Source organism: Salvelinus fontinalis, chromosome 6 (assembly GCF_029448725.1).
Source record: "Salvelinus fontinalis isolate EN_2023a chromosome 6, ASM2944872v1, whole genome shotgun sequence".
Lineage (NCBI taxonomy): Eukaryota > Metazoa > Chordata > Actinopteri > Salmoniformes > Salmonidae > Salvelinus > Salvelinus fontinalis.
Window position 1 is genome coordinate 41,778,108 of NC_074670.1, and position 26,856 is coordinate 41,804,963.

The window sequence follows — 26,856 nt, forward strand, 5'->3', positions numbered from 1 at the left end:
TCATGGAAAGAGCAGGTATTCCTAATGTTTTGTACATTCAGTGCATAATGTACAAACCTTGTCATCTCTATCAGCAGTTTCTGTAGTCAACATTCAGAACTGGCAACACATTAGATCAAAGTGTGTAACTATAAAAAAGAAAGACATCTGGTAAAACAGCTAAATGCAATGAAAAATCTAGGCTCTGCCAACGTGTTTACAGTCACAATGCAAATGCATGCGCACACACACAAATATGCAAACACACACAATCATGTGAAATTGACATCAACATGCAGTGCCCGCTTTCATGAGTCATTTAGAGCAAATTAGCATGTTACAATATAGGTTACTTTTTTCAGAAAAAAAATATTGAGGATGATTGGAAGTCTAAAACGATTTCCAAGGGGTGTTTCACATTTTGTATTCACCAAATGAGTTCACCATTGTAAGAATGTAAACAAGAAAACACAACATGACAAACAGACCAAATACACAAACATTCAGTAGACAATGAGACGAATTATGGCATAAGTATAACCTGAGTATTCACTCATCAATTTAACATCTGCTATGTTGGCAAGGCTTATTTGTAAGCTAGACATTTCATACAAAAAGACAGAAAATAAAACAGAAACAGACTACAACAGGCAGTGACTATGGGCCCACACTGCAGTATGCGCCAGACAATGGAAGCAAAACGATGAGACATCCATCTACTACATTACAGTACATGATCCCACGTCTCTCTAAGTGAATAAGACAAATTAATAACATGAATGTTTACTGGCAAGAAACACCTAATTCATAAAAGACCATATCAGCCAAAAGGAAAACTAAAATGACAAACATTTATTTGTGGGAGGAGTGCAAACATGAAATGCTTTTAAAGTACATAAAAAACTAACAAAAATAAACAAAAAATAAACAAAATAAATAAGTAGACACTGCCGATAACCACTAGATCCATATAGCATCAGGTGCATTGTTGTAGGTGCATACAGTATATTACAGAGTATAAAATTCAAGTTCACTTGACCTGTCCCTTGACAAACATCCTAACACTAGTTTAGTTCTCACCCACATCTTTAAAACGTTACTCCCTGTTTAACCATAGAACAAGACGCACCAAATATGCACCGGAACATCCGTAAAGGTTATGACACCATATCATCCTTTTACTCACTAATTAATTCCTCCCCTGTAAAGGACTACTGTAATGGCCTTAAAACAAAAATAAAGAATAATGCCCTAAACATTATTTTATCAGTCTAATGTGACATGATAAAAAAAAGAAAACACACAGCATTGATGATGGGGTTACATCATATGTATTCACTTTCATGTGTATCTGTTGATTGCTGAATTGAGATTCATGTCACATAGTATTAAAACAGATTTTGTGTTCAAATAGTCAACTAATTCTCAGGTTTTTCTGCATGAACATTCAAGGCTTTATTTATAAAGCAACTTAAACGACTGAGGAAACAAGATGACATTTTCTTGAGGAAAAGAAAAACACAGTGCATATAGGTGCTGATTTTAATACCTTGACTTAAACAGGTGTATACAATTCAAAACTAACCAATATACAGTATTCTGCTGTCTGATAGAAAATTGTATTTATTATATATTTGAAGGTACATTCTATCCATTGGTATTTCAAACACTCATTAACTTAGCAATACTTTAAATAAGGACTTGGTCAAATAAAGTGGATAAAATAATTTGAAATAACAATATAAAATGTCTCCACAATATAACCTTGAACGAATAAATAACATAAAATATTTAAGCTATTATGATTGAGCATATTAATATTCCACATGGTGTTTGATGTGATTCTGTCCAGATCAGCTATATAAAGCAAATTCTTAGCCACACAATTGTCTTCCAAAGTTAAATTGAACTCATCTCATACACTACCTTTCTCTGCTTTCTATTCCAATCCCAGGGTACACAGTCAAACAATCCAGAATCATATCACTTTAATGCACATTTATTTTGGTTGCATAATGTTAATAACAAACATTTTACAAGATACTGTGTGATATAAGAATAAGGAATTTGTTCAACTTCAAATACTATTAGACCTCAGTTCGTGCAACATCATCACTATTCCCCTTTCTTTCAGGCCATCAGTAGAGTTCCTGAAGAAACTCAGAAAACAGAAAGATTTAGACTTATAAATATTTTGTGGCTCAAGGTCTGAGCCTGAATTGCTTATGTATTCTACATGTCCATTTCACTTTTAAATAGTACCAATAATCTTTAAATAATCCTGCGTTGAAAAATAAATAAATAATGTAGGTAAATTAACTACCAATTGACAGTTGACAGGGGTCATCAATCATATATTAGTGTTTTTTATTTATTATATATATGTTTTAATCGGTATAGTTGTTGTTTTTACTTCTGTTGTAATTTACAAACTGTCCCACAGATACAAATAATGTAGACAAAATAAATCCAGGTACGCTTACATGGCAAGCAGCTGTTTTCTTGGGCCTAAAAAAATACAGACATGTGCCATACCCAAAAATATCAAGAGGAACCACATTTCATTCAAACACTATTAACATGGCTCTTTACACAAAAAAAAAATAACGGAATCATTCCAAATCTGCTATTCGGGTTGTAAGTGCCTTTTGTTAGTGAAAACAAGGCATCAGGGCCCCCAGCAGCGACCAGCAGTGATCAGTTATAATCCAGGCAGATCGTAAGTGTCTGTAAATGGGGGATGCCAACAACGTTATATTCCCAGGAGAACTGCAAAGTCACAATTTCTGATAGTTATTTCATCCAAAATACTGATTCGATATTTCCACAAAAACACTGTGGAAGGGTCACGATGAGTAACACTCAACATTGTTTCCGTGACCCAATGATTTGGTTGAAAAAAGTACCAATTTCAATAGCAGCAAAATACTACAATTGTCTCTTAAGGATGTCTTGTGGTATGATGTGATATTCATACATGTTATAATGGCATCACCACATCAGGGGAAAAGTCTGACTGGAGCCAGCTGTCCAGTTTATCCATTGGTCATTAAGGTTTTCCACAAGGCACTTTTGTAATTGGGGGAAGGGGGGGGGGTTGAGTGGATACATAGCCTACATTTTACTCATTTGAGTCTGTTCCTCCAGAACCTGAAGGTAGTCAGGTGTACCTTGAAGTTTTGCTTTAAGTTCATAATACTCATTTTTCCTTTGCTCCACTACTATCTTACTATGGTTTCCCCCTATTACTGACTTTTTAATATTTTTGTCATGTGGTTTCTCTGGGTAACGGATTTCAAACCCACTCACCCCTATACTGTTGAAATCCAGCCTTTTACTGTCTAAAAAGTTTTGAATGAACATGTTGGATTCTCTCGGCAGGAACTCATCCAGCTCATCAATGGTGCTCAGTCTCTTATTTCGGGGGTCCAGGGGGGACAGTGAGTCCTTGTCTTGGTCAGTGCTGTTGCGCATTATTATTTTCTGTCTCTGGGAGTCAGCAAATCTAAAGCCTGACTCAGAGTCTCTAATCGAACAGGTGTGGCTCTTGCTCATATGCTCGATAGTTTGGGGGATGAACGTCTCCCCTCCCAGGTCATCCTTCTTGCTAGATTTGTTGTGTCTTCTGAGCGTGAGTTGCATGGAACCACACTCCTGATTTCCCATGCCCTCCTGGCGTCCAGGTGGCTTTTTATTGCGCCTGAGCACAAACACCAAGAGGCAAAAAGCAACAAATACTGTGAGGATGAGCACCACCAGGATACTGAGGATCATGATGGATAGGGGAACTGGACCTCCCGGAGGGGCCTTGCCCACCCCTGCTGGGGACAAGGAGTTCACCACCGGAATAGCACTGGTCAGGATGAAAGGGGATCTAGCTATGAGTTTGGGGCATAGGACCTCATTTTTCAGCAGCCTTAACTCTATATTGGAAAACTGCACTGGGGATGCGCATTTGATCTCTTTCGCAGCCACTCCGTCATTCAGCTTCTCCAGCCAAAGTTTCAGAGCCACTAAATCACAGGAGCATTCCCATGGATTGCCTTCCAGATCAATCTGAGTGAGAGACCTCAGCTGGTCTAGGACGCCACTCACAGGCAGAGTCATGAAATGGTTGTTCTTAAGATTTAGCCTAGCCAAGGAAACGCTAGCAAAGATATAGGCAGGGAGGCTCCTTAGCACATTATTGTTCAGATACAACAACTGCAGATTTGGCATGGAGTCAAAGGTCTCTGCTAACACCTCTTTTATGGCATTGTATTCCAAGTACAAGTATTGGAGGTTACTGAGCCCAATGAACATCTCAGGATGCAGCTGCTCTAGTTGGTTCCCATTGAGATAAAGCCTACGGAGGTTGGTCAGATTTGCAAAGACACCTTTTTGAACTGTGACTATTTGATTGCTTCCCAAATGTAGTAAATCTAAACCCTCAAAACCTTGGAAATCAACTGGACTGATATCTTGTATATAATTACCACTTAGGTGTAGCTTCTTGGCATTTGGTGGTTTGGGAATGAGATCTGCTAGATTGTGTATACTTCTCTCTTGGCAACTCACACCAATGCCAAAGTCTGAGGGATGAGCTTTGCATGTGCAAGGCTGTGGGCAGGAGAGAGGTGGGGTTCTTGTTTGATAGGACATAATTGGAATATGTTTATTCAAACCAGGTAAACCAACAATCCCGTTACCATACATTTTAGATGGGTTTGTTGTTTTGGGATCTTTTGTGGCTATGGGGGGTATCGTAGTGGGTGCAGTGTCGGATGTTGTTTGGCCATTATCTGGCTGTGAAGGGGGCATCCTTACGTCAAAGTCACTACCTGTTCCCATGGGACACAGTTCCTGTTTGTTTGTTTCTTTCAACAGGCTTCCATACAGGTCACTAGGGGTTTCACATATAGCCTCCCCAATAAAAATGTTATAGGGCATGTTCTCCAACCAAGCTTTCAAGGGTAACAAATCACAAGTGCAATTCCATGGGTTGTCATCGAGCTGCAATTCCACTATACGTCCAATGTGTTCCAAAACTCCAAGATATGGTAGCTTCTGAATCCTGTTTCCTCTTATATCCAAATGAGTAAGGGAGGCAAAGCGAAAAATATTATCAGGAAGGATCTGGACGAGATTGTCATTTAGGATGAGAACTTTCAGCCTATGCAATTTGTTGAAGGATCCTTTTTCAACATACTTGATCAAATTGTAGTCAGCCTGGAGGTATTCCAAGTTTTCGATCCCATAGAAAGTGTCAGCTCGGAGCACTTTTAATTCATTGTTATTTAAGTGCAGCTGTTTCAACGAACTAAGGCCATAAAATGCCCCTCCCTCGATGTTCTGTAATTTGTTGTTTCCCAGTTGAAGAGAGACTGCGTGTGTGAAATTGAGAAAGGAATTGGGGTAAAGGACGATCAATAGGTTATTTTGGAAATTCAAATGATAGAGGCTAGAGACCGGGGGCAGCAGCTGAGTAGGTCTGTACACAGTTATTTTCTCACAGTTCACATAGAGGACGTTCTCGATGGACATGCAAGAACAGGCGCTGCAAGTCTCCGCTGAGAGGTCAGAATCCAAGTCAGAAAACGTATTCGATACGGAAAAGGCCAAAAGAACTAGAAGCAGCATTTTGCCTTTTATAAATCCCCCAGAAAACCATTTAGTAACCTTTGAGAGGAAAAACAAACAAACAAACAATCAAAACACAAATTTTTACTATACATACAAACAGTATTTCATAAATGGGTAATTAATAGCCTACTGCGGATGTTAGTAATGCTTTGGCAACACATCAGGCTACATGAATGTACACAAATCAACCCATTTCTTTATAGCAATACAGCTAACAAGTACTATTTTATCCTGAAAAAAATAGTACTTTCTCTCATATTAATAATAATAACCTAATAATAGACTAATAATAATTGCCCGATCAGCCTTATAATCATCATCTCCTTCTGATCCATAATGTTACCAAACATAAAATCACTAGAGGAATAAATAATTCTATATAGCAAGTGGACCAATTGTGTGGGCATATACCAGGTTATTCAACAAAAGAGGAGAAAATATATAGGCTACTGCATTCTACTGTATGGTGACATATTATGGGCTAAAACATCCCATGAAGCCTCTGCCCCAAAAGGGATCCAACCATATTATAATAAAAAAATATGAACAATGTAAAGAATGTATATTAAATCTTTCCAACCATGTATAAAAAAAGAACCGTTGTCTTACCTTAAGCGTTTGTAAATGTGGTTTCTTGAGAGACAGACATTGCTCCCATTCAGACGTCAGAATCGCAGTGAGCTCAGATTTCAGCCTATGCATCTCTTCTTGACAGACTCCACTTGTTTAAAACATGATTTCTCTCGTAGGGTCTCCAGTGCTGTTGTATATCCATGAAGCATTTCAGTACGGCATGAACTAAAGACAAGGTGCCCACCTCTGCGTTAAGACAGAAGGGACTGAAGGCAAGCAGCTGAAGTGACTGCAAAACAACTTCAGCCTGCTCTCCAGTTCATGAGAGAGGAGAAGGAAACAAATTGTGCTGCTCCAACAGCCCCAGTCCATAGAGATGCTCGCTGAAGTTGTACTGAATAGTTCAGGCAAAAACAAAACAGCAATAGGCTACCCACTCGATAAACCGAAATATATAATGCGTGGGTTTACTCACCTCAAAAAATAATAAATCGCTTCTCTTTTCGAATCATGTAGTTCACAGGGCTACCTACCAGTGATGTCTGAGGTTCAGCCAGTCTTTACACCAAGGCAAAGAAAATGAGGGGAAAAACACCACACTGATATTCAGGAAAAAAATGAGAACAGCGGCTGTCGGGAAAATGTATCATTCAGTTCAGTCAGATGCGGGCAATATTCCACCAAATCAAGAAACTGCGTTCAAATAAACTACTGATAAAACAGTCATCAGGGATCCGGATAAGTGGGAAAAGGGTGTGTGGTTCTTGTAATAGCAACTATCCCTGCCTGTGTCATTGGTATGCTGCTTTACAGCTGCATTGAGCTTCCCACACGACTTGTGGGAGGAGAGAATGCAGAGATGCAGAGAGAATGGGGGAGGAGGGGAGGGGGTGAAGAGATGCAGGGAGAGAGAGATGAGTGAGGAGAGGGGGTCTCATAGACCACACGGAGAACTTCAGGCCTTGAAATATACATTTTAAGAAGTAGATACATAGTAATTTAACAGATGTGTAAATTGTGTTTCTTATCCTTATTATGATCATTACCCATATACCTGACAATTCAAGGGGGCTTGGCACCTGGCTTTCTATTTTATGATTGGAGTGTTTTTAAAACGGCACGGAACGTGAGCGGCATTCTAATGGGAACTCCTATTCAAGGTGAACTGCAGTCAAAGCAAAGCAAGCATTGCTCAAGGAATAAAAAAAACAATACCTCTCAAATGTGTTTTTGAGTAGTATGCGTGGATTTGCCATTAGACACTAACTGCCGTTCAGCCTCACTTTAGTTTTCAGACAACAGGTGTGCACTTCCGAACTCCCTCATGTGACACCAAAAATAGACACCACTCAATGGTAGCCTAGACTTCACCTGTTTGTTCAAATAGACCATGTGAATAGCTCTAAATGTGTGAAACGCAAAGAGCTCTCCCTACGTTTCAGTGACAAATCACTAAAAGCTTTCTATTTTTGTAGAATATGAAGAGGAACAAAAAAGACAGAAACAATTTGAAAATTCAGAATGACACAGTGATAGTGAAAGTATGCTATTGTAAAAAATTATGTAAATGTATACTATTTTTTCCCATGTTAGTTTTGATATGAGGACATGTGGTACGGGTTGTGCAAGCGAGTGAACCCAAGTCATGGGCAGGATGTTACTGTATGGTTGTAGAAATGTAGAAATAAAAAGTAGCGCCCTCATCTGGCTGAAAGCAATTTTCACCTACTTTATAAACTTGGTCAGAGAGGAAGAGGTGATGCAAGATGGTTGACTCCGCCCAAAATCTGTCCGCACAGATTAAGGATAAGGGCAATGAGATAGTGTAGAATTTGGCCAAGATAAAAGTGAATTGCTTTTTTGATAGGTGAGACTTATTTGATTTAATAGAAGTTTCATAATGCTTAGGTTGTTACTAGTGTATTGATATGTTTTCTACAAAAGATAATTGCGTAGAATCTCGCCTCCTCCCGCCTGCCTTTCACCTTTGCGGACATGTATTTCTATTGTTAGAGCGGTAAGTCGACCATCTTGTAAATATAATAGATCATCTTTTGCCTGGTACCTATAGGCTCCAGTGCGGCAGGGCCGTACACAGCCCGCAGATGCTTCCTAAAATGATTTAGCCAAATTATTACCAACATATTTTTTTGACATGGCCATAGTTCGTTATTTCCTGCACAAAACAATTGAGCTAAGATGTCTCAATACAAACGGATGCTCTCATCAGTGGTTGCGCTCGCTCCCCAACGGCTCCGACCCGCCGGCAGGGCGAAGCCCCCACCCCAAAGGGATTTTCTAAGGACAGGAAGGACCAGGCTCCACTGGACAGCCCAGGGGTCTTATTTATAACGTTGAGTAAATGTCACACAACATTTCTGAGTGCACCATTTATGAAAAGTCTATGCACATATAAAAACATTGAGATTTATAAACTTGGCACATGCCATACATACGCATGTTTGTCATTATAAATCAGATCTGTTGTAAAACTGCACGCGTGAACAATCATTAAAACTCTGCCTGGAAAACACCTCCATTTACCTTTCCAACTCCAATAAATATTTCCAATAAATATTGTTTCCAATAAATATTGTCAGTTTGACTGATAGGTGGGCCAGAGCAATGATGTGTTGCGTGGTTCTAGGTTGGATATTACCCACCCTACTCCCTAGTAGGCACACTACAGGAAACAATGGATACATACATTCAACATATAAACTACCTCAGTCCAGAATCTTTTGACGGCTGGACATTTCCAGAACAGATGCATTAGTGTACTGACCTCACCACAGCCATGTTGACACAAGTCTAAGAAGCTTTGATCCATCCTTTTCTACGTGTGTGGTGTGATGTATGCCCTGTGTAAGATCTTCATTTGAATAATCTTATATCTAACACAATTGGATATGAATGTTATATTCTTTGATATTGCATCCCATTGTGCTGCAGTGATAAATAGGCTACATCCATGTCCTGCTCCCAACGTAACTGAGTAGGGGTTTTGCTATTTGGGGAGGAGAGGCCCACCAGCTTGTATAGGGTGAAAACTGTTCCTTTCCCAATAGCAACATTCCTCAGTTTGTTGTCTTAATAACTTTTAGATCCTACATCAATACCCGTTGAGGAAATACACTTCAGGCAAAACTCTTATATCAGCTCTTGGAATGGTATAATATATTCCCTTACGACCTGCCCCACCTGACTGATGTTTTGGCATTGCCAGGTAATATTAGCCAGTGTCTTTCCACCACAAGGGGTTGTTCCATATTGGACATGAAGGGAGGGATGCTCCATTGTTAGATAACCTTTTATGAAGTTTCCTTGCCACTTCACAAGATAACTCCAGTAGTGGAGTTACCTATCTTGCAGTGTGAGTTTTTTCATAATTAATGAGTTCATGAGAAATTATCTATTTTGATAGGCAATTTGTTGCATTTAAACTTACAACAGAGAAAAGAGACTAAAAAGGGTACTTTTTCATAGGAGGGCAAAGGGGCAGGTGCTCCAGCACCCCTAAGGCTCTGTCTGTGCATGTGGCTGCAGTACAGTCTACACCCTTGATTGTTGACTGTAATGTAGTCTATGCTACAATTATACAACAAAAAAATGTAAGTGCATAAGGCTATGATATCATTATGAAGCCAAATCCAAATACTGGATTGCCTATGGAGCCTATAGACCCAGTAACATCAGCAATAGGCCTACATAATGCAAGTGTATTAGTAGACTACTCCAGAAAGAGCCTTGTGTATATTTTACACTGTCAAGCAGTGGAAGGAAAGTAAGTGCTTGCATACCAGTTGTTTTGTTTAAATCAACAGTATTTGATACCTCATTATTTATTTATTAACATCACATTCTCGAAGTCTCCCATTTTGATCAAGAAAAACAGTTGAGGCATGGAATGTACACTGTTATTCAGACAGGGGTGTCATGCACCCAAAAATCTGAGAAGGACAAAGTACGTGAGGTTGGCTTTGGGGCTGCCGTAGGGTGGCTACTCACCCCGTCCATATTTTTCTAACAGATGAAACCGCCTTTTCCTGCAATCTAGAGCCATCATTATGCTTAATTAAAAGTAAAGAATATGTATATTCTTCTGCATATCTACAGTGAGCATAACTCTTGAGCTGTCTGTATCCTCCTGGCTGGTGGTAATTTTTTTCTGAAACTATAAATACTTCTCTGCTAAAATCTGTGTAAAAGATTGAAAGGAATATGATTTTTATTCAGTACATTTATTTATTGCTTGCTTTTCTAAAGTCTACCAACCTTGCCAGGGGACATACCAGCTAAGATACTTAGACAAGCTCGCTGCTCTAACTTGATAGCCTGAAATTGCTTCTTGGTAGCTAGTTATGAGGTTGGGAGATTGGGAACTTATCTGGGATAGCTGGAGCCAACTTCATAAAACTGCTAAGTGGCTAGTAGTATGACAGATAATTTAAAAAAAAAACTATATTTTGATTAGATTTTTTAATTTACAGGACAAATCTGAGGGGGGACGTGCCCTATGTGCATGAGTCATGATTGCAGAAACATTTGTTAATATCCTTTCTCTTCAACAGGGTATGAAATAACAGCAGCAGAGCCTTGACAGGATGTGTGTAGTGCAGCTGTTGTGCTAAGGTAATTCTCTGTAGGTAGGCAGGTAGAGCTAGGCTGCGTCAGAAAGTCTTGTGTTTAGCAGAGTGACAGTATTTGCTCTTGGAGTACAGGGGGTCACGTTCATTTTCTTCTACTTCTTCTCTTTCTCCAGCCTCTCTCTTTGACATGCTAAACAGATGTCTATTTATAACCCACACAGAGGGATAGGTGATGGGGACAGATATTAAATGACCATGCCTGGGAAGGGATGGAGGTTGTTATTTCAATCATTTTTTAATTGTTATCTGAGGACACCAAGCTTGATTAGATATGCATACCATTAATGAAATGGGTCAGACTCATGCTTATTAGTTGTATTACTCTTTAGTGAACTTACCTCAAGGCTACAGTGGGATTCCTTATCGGCAGACAAAATGCTAGTCTGTATCACAGTATTAGTTGTGCGAACTGACACATATAAAATATGAATATGCATCAAATGGAATAAATGTCTTTGTAGTTGTTAAGTGAGAAAATGGGCTTGGATTGTGACGTCTTTTTAATTTGATGAAATATATCATCATCGTCTCTACTTATCAGTACAAATGCTGACAGACTATCTTAGTGATAATGTTGGCATCATGAGATGAGGGAAGCTGAGGCCTAATGTAAATTACCCTCCTCAGAGGGTGTGCACATTTCAAATCAAATCAAATTGTATTTGTCATATGTGCCGAATACAACCTTACAGTGAAATGCTTACTTACAAGCCCTTAACCAACAATGCAGTTTTAAGAAAATACCTCCAAAAAGTAAGAGATAAGAATAACAAATGATTAAAGAGCAGCAGTAAATAACAATAGGTATTTGAGGTAATTGAGGTAATATGTACTACATGTATGTAGAGTTATTAAAGTAGCCATGCATTGATAATAGCAAAGTCTGGATAGCTATTTGGTTAGCTGTTCAGGAGTCTTATGGCTTGGGGGTAGAAGCTATTTAGGATCCTCTTGGACCTGGACTTGGCGCTTCGGTACCGCTTGCCGTGCTGTAGCAGAGAGAACAGTCTTTGACAATTTATAGGGCCTTCCTCTGACACCGCCTGGTATAGAGGTCCTGGATGGCAGGAAGCTTGGCCCAAGTGATGTACACGCTACACTATGTAGTGCTTTGTGGTCGGAGGCCGAGCAGTTGCCATACCAGACAGTGATGCAACCCGACAGGATGCTCTCGATGCAGTAGAGACTGCATCATCTGTGGATCTGTTGGTGCGATATGCAAATTGGAGTGGGTGTCACATCTGCTCCTGCAATGCCCTCAACTGCTCATCCTGTGTCTCCTTGACCTGCCGCCACCCCCCCAGTACTCTCTCACTCTCCCTCTATCTCTCTGTGTGTATGTTTGATTGTGTGGGCGGAGACAGGCGTGCTGGAGTCAGAGCAGATCCCCGCCAGCTGCAACCTGTTCCATAATCAAGACCTCTACAATTACACAGCCCTGCCACTTCCACGCTGCCAGATCGTAATCTCTGCTCATTCTGCCCGCTCTGACTCTGGTCCCAGTCTCCAGTCCCACTTCTCGTCATCCTGCTACTCTGTCCTGGATTCCTCACTCTACTACTCCCTTGGATTCCCCTCCGGACCTGCTTATCCTGTCTCAACCCCTCTCGTTCCAGCCTCAGCCTCTGCACCTGATTTCCAGCAACCCGCCCAAGCTTCCCCTGACCTGCACTCAATCTCCCCCCTGTGTTTCAATAAATACCTTGGTATCTTCATCCCAGTCTCTTCGTCTGAGTCTGCTCTTGGGTTCCACTGACCACACTCCTCGTAACAGTGGGTCTAGGGTTTCTGGGATAATGGTGTTGATGTGAGCCATGACCAGCCTTTCAAAGCATTTCATGGCTACAGACGTGAGTGCTACGGATCGGTAGTCATTTAGGCAGGTTACCTTTGTGTTCTTGGGCACAGGGACTATGGTGGTCTGCTTGAAACATGTTGGTATTACAGACTCAGACAGGGAGAGGTTGAAAATATCAGTGAAGACACTTGCCAGTTGGTCAGTGGATGCTCGGAGTACACGTCCTGGTAATCCATCTGCTGGTAATCCGTCTGACCCTGCAGCCTTGTGAATGTTGACCTGTTTAAAGGTTTTACTCACATCGGCTGTGGAGAGCGTGATCACACAGTCATCTGGAACAGCTGAAGCTCTCATGCATGTTTCATTGTTAATTGCCCTGAAGCAAGCATAGAAGTTATTTTGCTCATCTGGTACGCTCGTGTCACTGGGATGCTCTCGGCTGTGCTTCCCTTTGTAGTCTGTAATAGTTTGCAAGCCCTGCCACATCCGACGAGCGTCGGAGCCGGTGTGGTAAGATTTGATCTTTGTTCTGTATTGAAGCTTTGCCTGTTTGATGGTTTGTCGGAGGAAATAGCGGGATTTCTTATAAGCTTCCGGGTTAGAGTCCCACTCCTTGAAAGCGGCAGCTCTACCCTTTAGCTCAGTGCGAATGTTGCCTGTAATTCATTGCTTCTGGTTGGGATATGTACGTACAGTCACTGTGGGGATGACGTCCTCGATGCACTTATTAATAAAGCCTGTGACTGATTTTGTGTAGTCCTCAATGCCATCGGAAGAATCCCAGAACATATTCCAGTCTGTACTAGCCAAACAGTCCTGTAGTTTATCATCTGCTTCATCTTATCACTTTTTTATAGACCGAGTCACTGGTGCTTCCTGCCTACATTTTTGCTTTTAACCTGTTGAGGATGGGGGCGCTGTTGTGACTATTTATGCTAATCGTGTAATTTTTGAAACGGCTTCCCACAAAATCCTTGATCGTACAATATGCATATTATTATTATTATTGGATAGAAAACAGTCTATAGTTTCTATAGGAGTTGAAATTTTGTCTCTAAGTGGAACAGAGCCCATTCTACAGCAATTTCCCTGACATGGAGTCAGATTTCAGAAATTTTGGCCACTGTTCTGGAGTCAGTTAAAAGGGCACTGTTATTGCTATGACTATACGGACACTGCTTACGTCTTCCCCTGGATGCCTTTACGTGATGACGATTTGAATGGGGTCGATTGCGCGTTCACAGGCCCTATAAATAAAAAAACCCTGTAGGTAGGAGCTCCTTTGCAGCTGCGTAATGCGCGTGGAGGACATCGACCTGCTATTTTTCCAAGCGTTAGTTTAGCCTGTTATATTTTTCCGGTCATGTTTTCACTCGTTATAGGAGTTAAAAACATCATAAGGTAGTTAATTTAAAGCGTTTTATAGCAATTTATATCCGTTTAGTGCGATTTTGGGACATTTATTTCTTTAACGCTGTGAATAGCTGGGCACGCTTCCAGTTCATCCCGAACGCAGTTGGCATTTCCACATGGCAAGAGGACAGCTTTCCACCAAAAGACGATTACTCCCAAGAAAGGATCCTTTGCCCAAGATACTGATGGAAGAACAGCTCAAAGTAGGACATTTTTATTATGATAAATCGTGTTTCTGTCGAAAAATTTTAGTGGCTTAGGACGCCATGTTTTTTGACGTAGCTTCGCTTGGCGCAAACTGTATTGAAAAGTAAGGATAAATTAAAAAATGTAATTCCGCGATTGTATTAAGAATTAAATTGTCTATCAATCCCTGTCCACCCTATATTTTTTAGTCACGTTTATGAGTATTTATGTATAAGAGTAGATCATTGTCTAAGTGGCGCAAGGACATTTTCTGACCAGCTGAGCTACATTTCACATTGTCTAACCATGATTTTGGTGGCTAAATATAAACATTTTCGATCAAACTCTATATGGATTGTGTAATATGATGTTACAGGAGTGTCATCTGAAGAATTCTGAGAAGGTTAGTGAAAAAATTAATATATTTTGGCGATGTTGACTTTTATCGCTCACTTTGGCTAGAATCAATGCTGGGCTGCTATGTGCTATGTGCTATGCTAATATAGCGATTTATTGTGTTTTCGCTGTAAGACACTTAGAAAATCTGAAATATTGTCTGTATTCACAGGATCTGTGTCTTTCGATTCGTGTATGCTGTGTATTTTTCCGAAATGTTTGATGATTAGTAAGTAGGTAAACACGTTGCTCTAAGTAGTTTTTCTATTCCATTTGTGACGGTGGGTGCAATTGTAACCTATGCCATCTACCTGAAATATGCACTTTTTTCTAACAAAACCTATCCCATACCATAAATATGTTATCAGACTGTCATCTAATGAGTTTTTTTCTTGGTTAGGGGCTATAAATATCTTAGTTTAGCCGAATTGGTGATAGCTACTGGTGTTGGTGGACAAATAAAGGATGGTGGATTATGCTAATGTGTTTTTAGGTAATAGATGTACATCTTTACATATTGTGTCTTCCCTGTAAAACATTTTAAAAATCGGACATGTTGACTGGATTCACAAGATCTGTGTCTTTCATTAGCTGTATTGGACTTTAATGTGTGAAAGTTAAATATTTTAAAAAAATATTTTTTTTGAATTTCGCGGCATTGGTTTTTCAGTGGGGGTGGGGGGGGAGTGCCGCTAGCGGCACACTCATCCTAGACAGGTTAAGCAGGAATCAGGAGGATAGAGTTATGGTCAGATTTGCCAAATGGAGGACGAGGGAGAGCTTTGTACGTGTCTCTATGTGTGGAGTAAAGGTGGTTTAGAATTTTTTTCCCCTCTGGTTGCACATTTGACATGCTGATAGAAATTTGGTAAAACTGATTTAAGTTTCCCTGCATTAAAGTCACCGGCCACTAGGCACGCCGCCTCTGGATGAGCGTTTTCCTGTTTGTTAATGGTGGAATACAGCTCATTGAGTGCGGTCTTAGTACCAACCTCGCTCTGTGGTGGTATGTAGACAGCTACGAAAAATACATATGAAGTGTGGTCTATCATGAAATACTGTGACAAAACTTTGACACTTCCTTAGATATCATGCACCAGCTATTGTTTACATAAATGCATAGGCCCCCGCCCCGTGTCCTATCAGAGGCTGCTGTTCTGTCTTGCGGATAGAGTCTTTTACCCGCCAGCTGTATGTTCTTAATGTCGTCGTTCAGCCACGACTCGGTGAAACATAAGATATTACAATTTTTTTATGTCCTGTTGGTAGGATATACGTGCTTTCAGTTCGTCGCATTTATTTTCCAGCGATTGAACGTTAGCTAGCAGAACGGAAGGCAAGGGCAGATTAGCCACTCGTCACCTGATCCTCGCAAGGCACCCTGATCTTTTGCCTAGAAATCTCTGTTTCCTTCTCCATCGAATTACGGGGATTGGGTCCTAGTCAGGTGTCTGCAGTATATCCCTCGTGTCCGACTCATTGAAGAAGAACTCCTCATCCAATTTGAGGTGAACAATCCCAGTTCTGATGTCCAGAAGCTCTTTTCGGTCATAAGAGATGGCAGCATTAACATTATGTACAAAACAAGTTACGAACGAAGCGATAAAACAAACAAAATTGCATGATTGGTTGAGAGCTGATAATCAACCCTACCTGGATGCCTGATTAGCGGAACAAGAGGAGGTTGTTCCTGGAGCAGGTGGGAAAGGCACTTGTAACCCCACACATTCAAAGATGGGAGCGCCACCCCTGTACAGCAGCCTCTGCAGCTCTTATGGGGGCTGAATCTTGTCGTGATCCACCTGAGGCTGCAGCTGGGGAAGGCAAGAGGAGGATATGCCAATTCTGCCCCTCAAAGAAGGACTGAAAAACAAATACTATGTGCTGCACATGTGAGAAATACATCTGCAAAGTCCATGCACACACACTTGCATACTGTCCTACATGTGCTAATGTGCTAATTAGAGTTTGATTTATTGATTTAGGTTAAATTTGGTTCTTCACGTTTTGGTTTTCTGTTTATCTTATTCTTATTTATTGTTGTTGTTTATACACCTTGTTGGTGGGGGCAATGGTAAAAAAAATGAATTCCTCATTGTACAGTATATAAGAATATATCACTATGTTGCCAAAAAAGTTCAAGTGTTATTGTTTCCCTTCAATAAAATGCATTCAAAACTACTTTCTGCACATTTCTGCTTCTTAGGCTATACAAGTGATATCTCTTACTAAAAAGTGTGTTTACACATTTGCAGTACCTTTAGCAAAAATAATAATAACGCTCTACTTTAGTAAAGAAAACTATTATGGCAGGTGTGTTGTAATAAAACTGAGTGGTGTCCACTGATTAAATGATTGTCTTTCTGCATTGTGGAGAGTGAAAATCCAGATATTCACAAAGTTTGTGATGAATGACGTGTTGTTTCTTCATGCAAAATAGATTTGGGAATCAAATTTCAATTAAGCTGCTTTATTTTAGGGGTTCAGTGAAGGAGGGGTCATTTTTGACCCTTAGGATTAGGGGAGTATACAGAATGTTAAGACTACACAAGGGTTAATATATTTGTCTTTGATTTCTATATATGTATATGTAATATATAGACCTGAGGCATATTAGTATTGTCTATACGTCTTAGTCTTTTGATCCAAATATTTTATTATAGTGACTGTGTTCCCCATACAATATACTGTGTGTATATATACTGTATATATAAATATTTGTAATTTTTTTTTTATGTTTAACCTGTTAGGCGGGCTGTCCCGACATCGGTACACTTATGACAACATCCAGCTCAAAGTGCAGGGCGCGAAATTCAAAATCAATTATTTTTTTATACTTAACTTTCACACATTAACAAGTCCAATACAGCATATGAAAGGTACACATCTTGTGAATCAAGCCAACAAGACACCATTTTTCTTAGTCCACCATTTTTTCTCTCCACCAGTAGCTATCACCAATTCGACCAAATAAAGATATTGATAGCCACTAACCAAGAAAAAAACTCATCAGATGACCGAGTCTGATAACATATTTATTGTATAGCATAGGTTTTTTTTGAAAAATGTGCATATTTCAGGTATAAATCATAGTTTGCCATTGCAGCCACCATCACAAATCTCACCAAAGCGACTAGAATTACTACAGAGAGCAACGTGTATTACCAATTTACTCATCATAAAACATTTCTTAAAAATACACAGCGCACAGCAATGGAAAAACACAGATCTTGTGAATTCAGACAACGTTTCAGATTTTCTAAGTGTTTTACAGCGAAAACACAATAAATCGTTATATTAGCATACCACATATGCAAACGTTACCCGAGCATTGATTCAAGCCAAAGAGAGCGATATCGTTATCATCGCCAAAATATATTAATTTTTTCACTAACCTTCTCAGAATTCTTCCGATGACACTCCTGTAACATCATATTACAACATACATATAGAGTTTGTTCGAAAATGTGCATATTTTGCCAGAAAAATCGTGGTTATACAATGAGAATAGTAGCCAAACTGGTCTGAAAATGTCGGGCGCCATCTTTGAGAGTGATCTAGTCTAATCGATAACTAATCATAAACTTCAATAAAAAATACAGGGTTGACAGGAATCGAAAGACAAATTAGTTCTTAATGCAATCGCTGAATTACATTTCTAAAATTATCCTTACTGTGCAATACAGGGTTCGCCAAGTGAAGGTACAACAAAAAAAATGGCGGAATGTGCGTTTAACATTTTTCTACAGAACAACGATTTATCATCATAAATAGTTCTTACTATGAGCTGATCTTCCATCAGAATCTTGGGCAATGAATCCTTTCTCCGGTCTAATCGTCTTTTGGTCGAAAGATGTCCTCTTGCCCTGTCGAAATGTCCACTAACGTTCGGCATGTACTGGAAACGTGCCCAGCGGTGCATCAGAAAGAAATGCCTCAAAATCGCACTAAACGGATATAAATTGCTATAAAACGGTTTGAATTAACTACCTTATGATGTTTTTAACACCTATAAGAGTAAAAACATGACCGGAGAAATATTACTGGCTAAACAACAGCTTGGAAAGAGAGCCAGTCCGACGTCCATCGTGCGTCAGGCGCAGGAAGAAAAGGAAGCTACTTCCACCTTGTGCTCTTTTATAAAGGCCCTGATTGCGCAATCGACTCCATTCAAAGCGTCACCACGTAATGACATCCAGAGGAAGACGTAGGCATTGTTTGTATCCTCATAGCATTTACAGGGACTTTAAAACTGACCCCAGAACAGGGGCCAAGATTTCTGAAATCTCACTCCCTGTCATGAAAAGTGCTGTAGAAGGAGTCCTGTTTCACTCTGAGACAAAATTCCAACGGCTATAGAAACTAGAGAGTGTTTTCTATCCAATAATAATAATAATATGCATATTGTACGAGCAAGAATTGAGTACGAGGCCGTTTGAAATGGGCACGATTTAGCTGGCTACTCAGTAACGCCCCCTGCAGCCATAAGAAGTTTTTAAGATATGTGTTGTGTATTTGATGTATTGATGCGGTGCTCAACCCTGCTAAAATAAATGATAAATAAAAGAAGTAATAGTAAACTTGAGTTTTAACAATTTTTTAAATCCTCATTAGTGGTAGAGAGTAACATATCCTATGGGAGCCAACTTCAAAGACTACATTTAGGTCCTCCATCCCCCACTCATTCAAATGTTGGAACTGCCTTCTCCAGGCTGACCTCTCTGCTGTCTCTTGCTCCTCACCGACCCCCGCCCGGCCATCTAGAGGTACGGCTATGGAACACTGACCTGTTCACCGGACGTGCTACCTGTCCCAGACCTGCTGGTTTCAACTCTCTAGAGACCGCAGGAGCGGTAGAGATACTCTTAATGATCGGCTATGAAAAGCCAACTGACATTTACTCCTGAGGTGCTGACTTGCTACACCCTCGATAACTTTTGCGATTATTATTATTTGACCATGCTGGTCATTTATGAACATTTGAACATCTTGGCCATGTTCTGTTATAATCTCCACCCGGCACAGCCAGAAGAGGACTGGCCACCCCTCATAGCCTGGTTCCTCTGGGTTTCTTCCTAGGTTTTGGCCTTTCTAGTGAGTTTTTCCTAGCCACCGTGCTTCTACACCTGCATTGCTTGCTGTTTGGGGTTTTAGGCTGAGTTTCTGTACAGCACTTCGAGATATTAGCTGATGTACGAAGGGCTATATAAAAATAAAATTTAATTTGATTTGAATGTTAGTACCTTTAAGGGAAACGGAGAAACCTAGTCAGTTGTCCAACTGAATGTATTCAACTGAAATGTGTCTTCCGCATTTAACCCAACCCCTCTGAATCAGAGAGGTGCAGGGGGTAGGGAAGCTAGTGATCCATCATGTAAGACATTCCTGGGAGTGTTTAAACTAAACAAATGCATTACCATAGCATTTTTGTATGTTATCTTTAGTTGTGTACTTGGAAATGTATCAATTCACCAATTCGTCCACTAGAGTACATTTGGGCAAACTCATGAGGGTCACCTGGGAGACTTGACACAAAATATTATGTAGAGCTCTCATTCTTGAAAGTATCACTCTGAAACTTTGCACACCCACTACTAAATTACACCCATAATCCTAGGTATGGCCTTTCTTTTGCATTTCACAGTTGATGCAAATAAAAAATAAAATGCATGTTTTTTAGTTTGTTTTATCTTTTACCAGATCTAATTGATTTCACGTTTCCTTTCACATAGTATCAAGAATATGCATATCCTTGCTTCAGGTCCTGAGCTACAGGCATTTAGATTTGGGTATGTCCTTTTAGGCGGAAATTGAGATTAAGGGTCTGATCCTTTTAAACAACATGATCATTACACAGGTGCACCTTGTGCTGGGGACAATAAAAGGCCACCATAAAATTTTCCGTTTTGTCACTCAACACAATGCCACAGACAACTCAAGTTTTGAGGGAGCATTTGACATGCTGCCTGCAGGAACGTCCACCAGAGCTGTTGCCAGAGAATTGAATGTTCATTTCTCTCCCATAAGCAGCCTCCAAAATCGTTTTAGAGCTTTTGGCAGCACGTCTAACCGGCTTCACTACCGCAGACCACGTGTAACCACGACAGCCCAGAACCTCAACATCCGAAATACCTAAACATACTCAATGAGTGAAATGTCTGGTGAGTATGCAGGCCTTGACATCATGCGTTTACATGTTGCGTTTATATTTTTGTTCAGTGTGTCTATATATAAATATATATGCGGTGCCTTCGGAAAGTATTAGGACCCCTTGTCTTTTTCAACATGTTGTTATGTTACAGCCTTATTCTAAAATTGATTAAATAAACAAAACATCCTCAATCCACACACAATACCCCACAATAACAAAGCGAACATTTAAAAAAAAAATGTTTGCACAATTAATAAAAATAAAATTCAGACCCCTTGCTATGAGACTCGAAATTGAGATCAGGTACATCCTGTTTCCATTGATCATCCTTGAGATGTTCCTACAACTTGATTGGAGTCCACCAGTGGTAAATTAAATTGATGGGACATGATTTGGAAAGACACACACCTGTCCATATAAGGTCCTACAGTTGACAGTGCATGTCAGAGCAAAAACCAAGACATGAATTCGAATACATTTTCCGTAGAGCTCTGAGACAGGATTGGGTCGAGGCACAGACCTGTGGAAGGGTACCAAGACATTTTTGCAGCATTGAAGGTCCCCAAGTACACAATCGCCTCCATCATTGTTAAATGGACGAAGTTTGGAACCACCAAGACTCTTCCGAGAGCTGGCCGCCCGGCCAAACTGAGCAATCGGTGGAGAAGGGCCTTGGTTAGGGAGGTGACCAAGAACCCGATGGCCACTCTGACAGAGCTACAGAGTTCCTCTGTGGAGATGGGAGAAACTTCCAGAAGGACAACCATCTCTGCAGCACTCCAACAAGCAGGCCTTTACGGTAGCGTGGCAAGACAGAAGTAAAAGGAACATGACAGCCTGCTTGGAGTTTGCCAAAAGGCACCTAATGACTCTCAGACCATGAGAAACAAGATTCTGGTCTGATGAAACCAAGATTGAACTCTTCGGCCTGAATGCCAAGCGTCACGTCTGAAGAACCTGGCACCATCCCTACGGTGAAGCATGGTGGTGGCAATATCATGCTGTAGAGATGTTTTTCAGCGGCAAGGACTGGGAGACTAGTCAGGATCGAGGCAAAGATGAGTGGAGCAGAGAGATCCTTGATGAAAACCTGTCCAGAGCGCTCAGGACCTCAGGCTGGGGTGAGGTTCACCTTCTAACAGCAAAACGACCATATGCACAGAGCCAAGACACCGCAGGAGTGGCTTCAGGACAAGTCTCTGAATGTCCTTGAGTCACCAAGCCAGAGACCGGACTTGAACCCGATCGAACATCTCTGTAGAGGCCTGAAACTAGCTGTGCAGCAATGCTTCCCATCCTACCTGACAGAGCAAGAGAGGATCTTCAGAGAAGAATGGGAGAAACTCCCCAACTACAGGTGTGCCAAGCTTGTGGCGTCATACCCAAGACTTGAGGCTGTAATTGCTGCCAAAGGTGCTTCAACAAAATACTGAGTAAAGGGTCTAAATACTTATGGAAATGTAATATTTTCATTTTATATTTTTTATAAATTAGCAAAAATGTTAAAAAATAAATGTTTATGCTTTGCCATTATGGGGTATTGTGTGTAGATTGATGAGGGAAAATAACAATTTGATAAAATTTAGAATAAGGCTGTAAACCTAACAAAATGTTGAAAAGGTCAAGGGGTCTGAATACTTGCAAAGGCACCGTATATGAAGCAAGCATAGAACCAAGCAAATTTTAGCTAATGTGAATGGAAACTTGAACGTTGTGAGATTTTTGTGAAACTTCCGTTTGTATTTAGTGAACACTGAGGCTGCACCCTTACAGTTTTAGACAGATATTTGAGCATAATGTATGCTTACCAACAAAACCAAAGGAGCAAATCCCATAACATTTTCATAAGGAAATAGCATTGGATTTCTCTTGTATAGCCCACAGTAGCCTAAATGTGGTGTTATATGCAGGCTTACATTGCATGAGACTTTGAAAACGTTTTTACATATTTTAGGGCTTGACATTAATTAATATTTTTTTACTTGGGTTTGTAAAACCATGGGGCAAATAGGTGGCTGTTGTATGATGCAAGAAACACCTTTACAAAATACAATTAATTATTACCATACAGAGAATTAGACAATGTAGACTACCCCTCTGCCTATTGACTTATTTGCCTAAGTCTACATGTTTGTTCTCTTGTAGGAAGCAGTAACTCTCCATTGCCATTGGTGGAAAAAGGACCCAAATGTCATACTTGAATCAAAGTAAAGATACCTTAATAGAAAATGACTCAAGTAAAAGTCATCCAGTGTCACGGTCGTTGTTGGAAGGAGACCAAGGTGCAGCGTGGTAGACGTACATTTGACTTTATTTTCAAATGACAACAAAACACGAAACGAACGTAAAGCTCTGTAGCGCTAACCAGCAACTATACAAAGACAAGATCCCACAAACTAGGGTGGAAAACAGGCTGCCTAAGTATGATTCCCAATCAGAGACAACGATAGACAGCTGCCTCTGATTGGGAACCATACCCGGCCAACAAAGAAATAGAAAACTAGAATGCCCACCCAAATCACACCCTGACCTAACCAAATAGAGAAATAAAAGGCTCTCTAAGGTCAGTACATTTCTACTTCAGTAAAAGTCTAAAAGTATTTGGTTTAAAATATACTTAAGTATCAAATGTAAATGCAATTGATAAAATAAATACTGTCAGACTTTTCTGGAATGTTAACAGTAAAACACTGTAGGATGCACAGTATAATACCATACATGTGTTTTACAGCATTCATGCTGTAGATTGCATTGCATTTTGGGAATACTGTTGTTAACTTTAATTCGGAAGCCTCCTGTAAAAATACATCTAACATACTGTATTTCTTTTAATAGCTCATACCTACTGTAGATTCAAATGACCCATTTCAGATACCAACATCATGCTGGTGATACACATGAAGCTGAGACTATTTTAGTAAACATCTTCTTGAAGCAGTTGAGTCTTATTTATAAGTATATTTATTTCTAGCCAACGTTGAACTACTGCATGTTTCCTCAGCTAACCTAGCTAGATAGCTGGCTAGTTCAAATTGACCCAAGCCATTTCGGTCTGCTCTAAATTGATCGTAAATATCTAGCTGTGCGACCTAGAAAAACATTACAGAGAATATTGTGATTATAGGCTCTATAGCAGTCTCGGAGTGCCATAGAGAATACACTGAGTGCAGATGTGTTTCCACCATTACTACAGAGAAAATTGCTTGTTTCTAGCAGTTCAAAAGATTACACATATTTTGCGGCGATTGACAGGCAACATTTTACACATAAGACGCGTTGTGGGCCGTACTCGCGAGCCGCTAAAGCGGATGCGAATGACCAGTGCACCATGTTGTATCGAGGTGCCTGCCGACCTAATGTGCAGTGCCACTGGTCAGCTGTAGCCTAACACAGTGTCAGTGGTGGAAACTACTAAAGCAACACATTTTTCCCCTCCCAGGATTATACAGTATTTCAAGTAGGATAGCAGCCTACCCAAAACATAACTAATATTCGTAGCCATCTAGATATCCTGGACTGATATATTCTACTCAATGGGGAGAGCATAAATGGCAAAAACACTGGGCCAGTGTCTTCCTTAGCTGTCACAACCCTTTTTGACTCAGTTCACTTGAATCTCATCTGTGCGGCATAAATCATAGTTTTGTAGGCCAGGAACGTCCATTTAGCCTCTCCCGCTAAGCATTTGTTTAATAAATAAAACATGTTTTGGATAATGTTATAGTATTAGCTAAACCTGTTCACTTTACCAGTAGTATGCAAACATTTGGTGGCACAGCTAGAAAGGAAAATGTTGTGAGGTGAAATAATCTGTGATATTGTGTAGGCTATAGCATTGTAGTTTGCTAGGGATTGAAGTACGTGTATCTAGCTGTCTTACTTGTGTTTGTTCAATGCCTCAATTGATTTCATAAACAATATTGGATATATGCTGTAGGTTCGAATCAACCCAAGATGATGAGTCTTGAAGATGGGACTAAGTGCATGCTAAGGTGGCCCAGAGGAAGCCAGCTGTTTGTTCTCAATCCCTATCTTGCCTCATCCTTCCAAGAGCTCACTGAGTTTGAATGAAGACCTCTTGTGAGGTAAGTACACATACACAAACACACACACGACACCAGCTTGATATGTCTCTTGTACCCTGTCTTTTTACCCACAGAGTAACAGCCCTGGTGCTCTCTGTCTCTCATTCTATTCCTTATTTTTTTATGCTTGTCCTAGGGGCGAGAAGAGCTGACAAATCATAATTGAGGTGGTTTGTTAACGAGCCCCATGAGGAACACCTGATACAGTTCTGACTTCTCTCTCCTGGATGCTCTCCGGCCCAAATGTACTGTTGTGTGTTTCACTGCCTCTGGACCCCCTTACCCCAAACAGAGTTGCCCCTGATCAAAGATCGGGCTGCATCACAGCCTGGTATGGCAATTCCACCACCGCAGACCGCAATGCACTTCAGAGGGTGATTAGTGCAGCCGAACGCACTATTGGGTGTACACTGCCTGCCCTCCAGGACACCTACAACACCAGGTGTCGCAGGAAAGCCAAGAAGATCATCAGGGACCTCGGCCATGGCCTGCTCTCCCCTTTTCCATTACTCAGATGCAGGTGGCACAGGAGCATTATGGCAAAAACTGGAAAACTGGCTAATAATTTCTATCCCCAGGCCATCAGCCTGCTGAATAGCCACCACTTACTTATTGTTTTATTTCACTTGGTCCTTACACCCCCTCAATGGTCATTTAGTTTCACTGCTGCTCCCCATATGGTCAATGTCCACCTTAATGGACGTTTATTTATTCATCACTGCTGCAGTTTATGTATATAGTACTATTTCTATGCTTCTTAATACCATTTGCATTGTTTTATTTCACTAGTCCTGCATGTTGGAGATCGGAGCTCTGAATCTGAAGATCTAGGATTGTACCCAATCCCAATTTTAACTCAGTCTCCCTCTCTGTCTCTCTCTCCCACACAGCCCACACGCATAATATAGTTTTTACATTAGTGTGGTAATGATTCTCTTATTTGGTTGTGTGTTAACTTCTTGTTACTTCTATTGTCAATGCTGCTGTTAATTTGTTTTTAATGTGGTTACCAATGTGAATAAATGTATTCTATGTACAAATGTATAGTTTTTCTTACATTTAGATTTCAGATAAAATTTCACAGTAAATTTACAGCATTATTGTTACGGCTGTCCTCGCTGACAGAAGGTGTGGACCAAAACGCAGAGTGGTTAGTGTTCATTCTTTTAATGAAAGTCAACAAAACAATTAAAAATACAAAAACAACCAACGTGACAAAACCGAAACCGTCCTGTGTGGCAACAAAACCTCCACAGGAACAAACACCCACAAAACACAAGTGAAACCCAGGCTGCCTTAGTATGATTCTCAATCAGGGACAACGATAGACACCTGTCTCTGATTGAGAATCATACCAGGCCGAACACCAAAATCCCAACATAGAAATAGAAAACATAGACTGCCCACCCAAAACTCACGCCCTGACCGATAAACACATACAAAACAAGAGAAAACAGGTCAGGAACGTGACATAACCCCCCCCCCTTAAGGTGCGAACTCCGGGCGCACCAGCACAAAGTCTAGGGGAGGGTCTGGGTGGGCATCTGACCACGGCGGTGGCTCAGGCTCTGGGCGAGGTCCCCACCCCACCATAGTCACTCCCCGCTTCCGTATCCCCCTCCCAATGACCACCCTCCAACTAAACCCACCTAAATGAAGGGGCAGCATCGGGATAAGGGGCAGCACCGGGATAAGGGGCGGCAGCTCCGGGATGAGGGACTCTGGCAGGTCCTGGCTGAGGGGCTCTGGCAGGTCCTGGCTGAGGGGCTCTGGCAGGTCCTGGCTGAGGGGCTCTGGCAGGTCCTGGCTGAGGGGCTCTGGCAGGTCCTGGCTGAGGGGCTCTGGCAGGTCCTGGCTGAGGGGCTCTGGCAGGTCCTGGCTGAGGGGCTCTGGCAGGTCCTGGCTGGACGGCTCTGGCTGGTCCTGGCTGGACGGCTCTGGCTGGTCCTGGCTGGACGGCTCTGGCTGGTCCTGGCTGGACGGCTCTGGCTGGTCCTGGCTGGA

The 26,856-nt window shown here is 40.9% G+C and overlaps 1 protein-coding gene across 1 annotated transcript; it reads right to left on the reverse strand.

The window, feature by feature from the left end:
* Nucleotides 1-810: 810 nt before the first annotated feature.
* On the reverse strand, nucleotides 811-7,009 carry LOC129857846 (SLIT and NTRK-like protein 4). Its single transcript, XM_055926483.1, has 2 exons — nucleotides 6,211-7,009; nucleotides 811-5,637 (listed from the first exon to the last, which is right to left on the reverse strand). The coding sequence occupies exons 1-2, from the start codon at nucleotides 6,301-6,303 to the stop codon at nucleotides 3,094-3,096; spliced, it is 2,637 nt and encodes an 878-aa protein (XP_055782458.1). The 5' UTR covers nucleotides 6,304-7,009; the 3' UTR covers nucleotides 811-3,093.
* Between the last annotated feature and the right edge of the window lie 19,847 nt (nucleotides 7,010-26,856).

Coding starts and splice junctions, on each gene's coding strand:
- LOC129857846 (XM_055926483.1), bottom strand. CDS start 6,303: ATGCATAGGCTGAAATCTGAGCTCACTGCGATTCTGACGTCTGAATGG. Junction 5,638..6,210: donor CACATTTACAAACGCTTAAG/GTAAGACAACGG, acceptor TTCCTCTCAAAG/GTTACTAAATGGTTTTCTGG.